The 2,476-nt window shown below is 43.8% G+C and overlaps 1 protein-coding gene across 1 annotated transcript; it reads right to left on the bottom strand.

Moving 5' to 3' along the window:
- Window positions 1–853: 853 nt before the first annotated feature.
- LOC140916294 (olfactory receptor 52P1-like) lies at window positions 854–1,825 on the bottom strand. Its single transcript, XM_073357775.1, has one exon. It carries the CDS (start codon window positions 1,823–1,825, stop codon window positions 854–856), a length of 972 nt encoding a protein of 323 aa, XP_073213876.1.
- Between the last annotated feature and the right edge of the window lie 651 nt (window positions 1,826–2,476).

Here is a 2,476-nt window from a genome sequence, read left to right as displayed (position 1 = left end):
AAACTTCTAATATCAGAGGCATCTAGACTCAAGGTTTTCATCCATTTATGTTCTTCTGTTCTCACTTATTTACTTGTCTGTCCACTCCTCCCATTCTGATTAGCAGAAGCTTCCAGCTAGGTTTTGAACTTGCATCTAAAAGCCTGCTTTCCAATTTACCCTTAACTATGTGGTGTCCTATTTTATTAATGAATAGTGGCTGAATACACACCATAGGGTTGCCATTATCTTGATCACACTCTGGGTTACACACCCCTCAAATCCAGGGTAACACAGTCCAGTTCTCAAAAACACACACTTTAACAACTCTCACCAATAAGCTCTAGTAGAGCATTCCTAATTTCTACAGCTGCTTTCCTGTATTAACACTTTCCATTTCAAACATTTGGAATATCCTCAGGCATCCTGAAGTATTGGAAGGAGAAACATCAGGTAAATTTTGCTCACCAGATCACTGTACATATGACAAAGAAGTTCAGCATTGTAGATGATTTCTTTGTTTTGGCTATCAGAAAGTGCAGTTTTAGTTTGTCAAACTGATCAAGAACCCTGTTCACAGAGGGACTAATGGAAAGTCACCTTGCTTCAGAAAGCTGCAGTATCTTTTGGTGGTCTGAAACTCATCAAATGTCTGAGTGACAGGGTGTGTGGGGATAGAGTCTTACAGGTGACACTGAAAGAGATGAGGTGATGGTCAGAAAGAGGGAAGTTTGGAGAGAGCCATGCTTGGTGATGGAGTGATAAGATGTTAGGTGTGAGGAACTTCTCAGACTGTGAACTTCTACAATGCTGAGCTGAGCCAAACTGGGACAGAGCACCCTTGATTACTGAGGAAATATCCTTCCTCCTCTTATCATGCAGGTTTAAAGTCAGTGGTCCCAGGTGAGCACATTCTGAAGGTGTATTTGCCCACTTTGTCACGAAGCTCTTTGGTTTTGACCCCATAAATGATTGGATTGAGCATGGGGGGGATGAGGAAATAGAGGTTGGCCAAGATGATGTGAATGTGGGGAGCGATGCCCTGACCAAACCTATGTGTCAGAGAGGAGAAAAGGCAGGGAGTATAAGACATCAGCATGACACAGATGTGAGCTGTGCAGGTGTTGAGGGCTTTCTGGTGGGCTTTCTTGGAGGAGATTCTGAACACGGTCCTTATGATCAGACCATAGGACAGGGCAATGAGCATCAGATCTAACACGACGACTACAAGTGCTATCACCAAGCCGTACAACCTGTTGACTGTGATGTCCCCACAAAACATCTTTGCCACAGCTATGTGGTCGCAGTACGTGTGGGGGATAATGTGGTTGGCACAGAATGGCTGCCTGCTCAGGAGCAGGGGCATGGGCAGAATGAAGAGAACAGCTCTTATCAAGCCCAGAAGCCCCAGTTTAGCTATTCGTGCATTGTTGAGGATGGTGGCATATCTCAGAGGGTCACATATGGCAACGTAGCGATCGAAGGCCATTGTCACGAGGACGGCTGACTGCATAACAGAAGCTGCATGAAGAAAGAACATCTGGGTGAGGCAGCCACCCACAGTAATGCCTTTCAAGTTGAACCAAAATATACACAGTGCCTTCGGCACAACAGATGTAGACATGCTGATGTCTGTGAGTGCCAGCATGCAGAGCAGCTGGTACATCGGTTTGTATAGGGTCTGCTCTGTGCCTACAACAAACAGGACCGTGCAATTTCCCAGCAGGCTGATAGTGTAGAATGTAGAGAAAGGGATGGAAATCCAAATGTGGGCAGTTTCTAGGCCAGGAATACCGCTTAGAGTGAATGTTGAAGGGTCAGCGGGGGTGAGGTTGAAAACGGCCATGGGGTGATTGATGTGCTGATCGTCTAAGAAATGCTCAAGATGCCTGTGAAGGAAGAAAAGCACAGTGAGGGGGGTTATACACTTTATAAAAAATAATACGGTAAATATCTTATAGTGATTAAGAATATAGAAAGGGAGGTGAGCAGTGAGGTGGCAAAATTTGCAAATGGTACCAAATTATTTAGGTCATAGGCAAGTCCAGAGAAGTCCTCACAGGGAAAAAAAACAAGCCAGGTGAATCAGTAACATGATAGCAGATTAACTTCAATGTTCATAACTGCAACTTGCATGCCTATTGGAGAGAAAAGCTTGAAATCCTCAAACACCTTACAAGTTTCTAATTTCACTCTATGAACTCAGGACAGTGACCTATGGATCATGGTATGTATCGCTGAGAAACCCTTCTCCCAGTGCAAACACCAAGAGAACCTAAGGAAAAAAAATTGGGATCCAGGAGGAGTGGGATGGGGAATCATATAAAAAATACAATGAAGATGACAGGTCACTGATTCAGAGCAATCTGTATTAGTTGCTAAACTAGATGAAGCAAATGATATGTCTTCTAATAGAGCAATGTAGATATCTACATCTAGGAACAAAGAAAGTAGGTGATGCTTACATGATGGTGGACTATCATGGGATGCTCAATGA

This window comes from Lepidochelys kempii, chromosome 1 (genome assembly GCF_965140265.1).
Source record: "Lepidochelys kempii isolate rLepKem1 chromosome 1, rLepKem1.hap2, whole genome shotgun sequence".
NCBI lineage: Eukaryota > Metazoa > Chordata > Testudines > Cheloniidae > Lepidochelys > Lepidochelys kempii.
Note: the sequence above shows the minus strand (reverse complement) of the source record. Positions and strands in the feature narration are given on the sequence as shown.

What these genes read in the sequence shown, in the direction of transcription:
- LOC140916294 (XM_073357775.1), bottom strand. Translation starts at nt 1,825, where the DNA reads ATGGCCGTTTTCAACCTCACCCCCGCTGACCCTTCAACATTCACTCTA.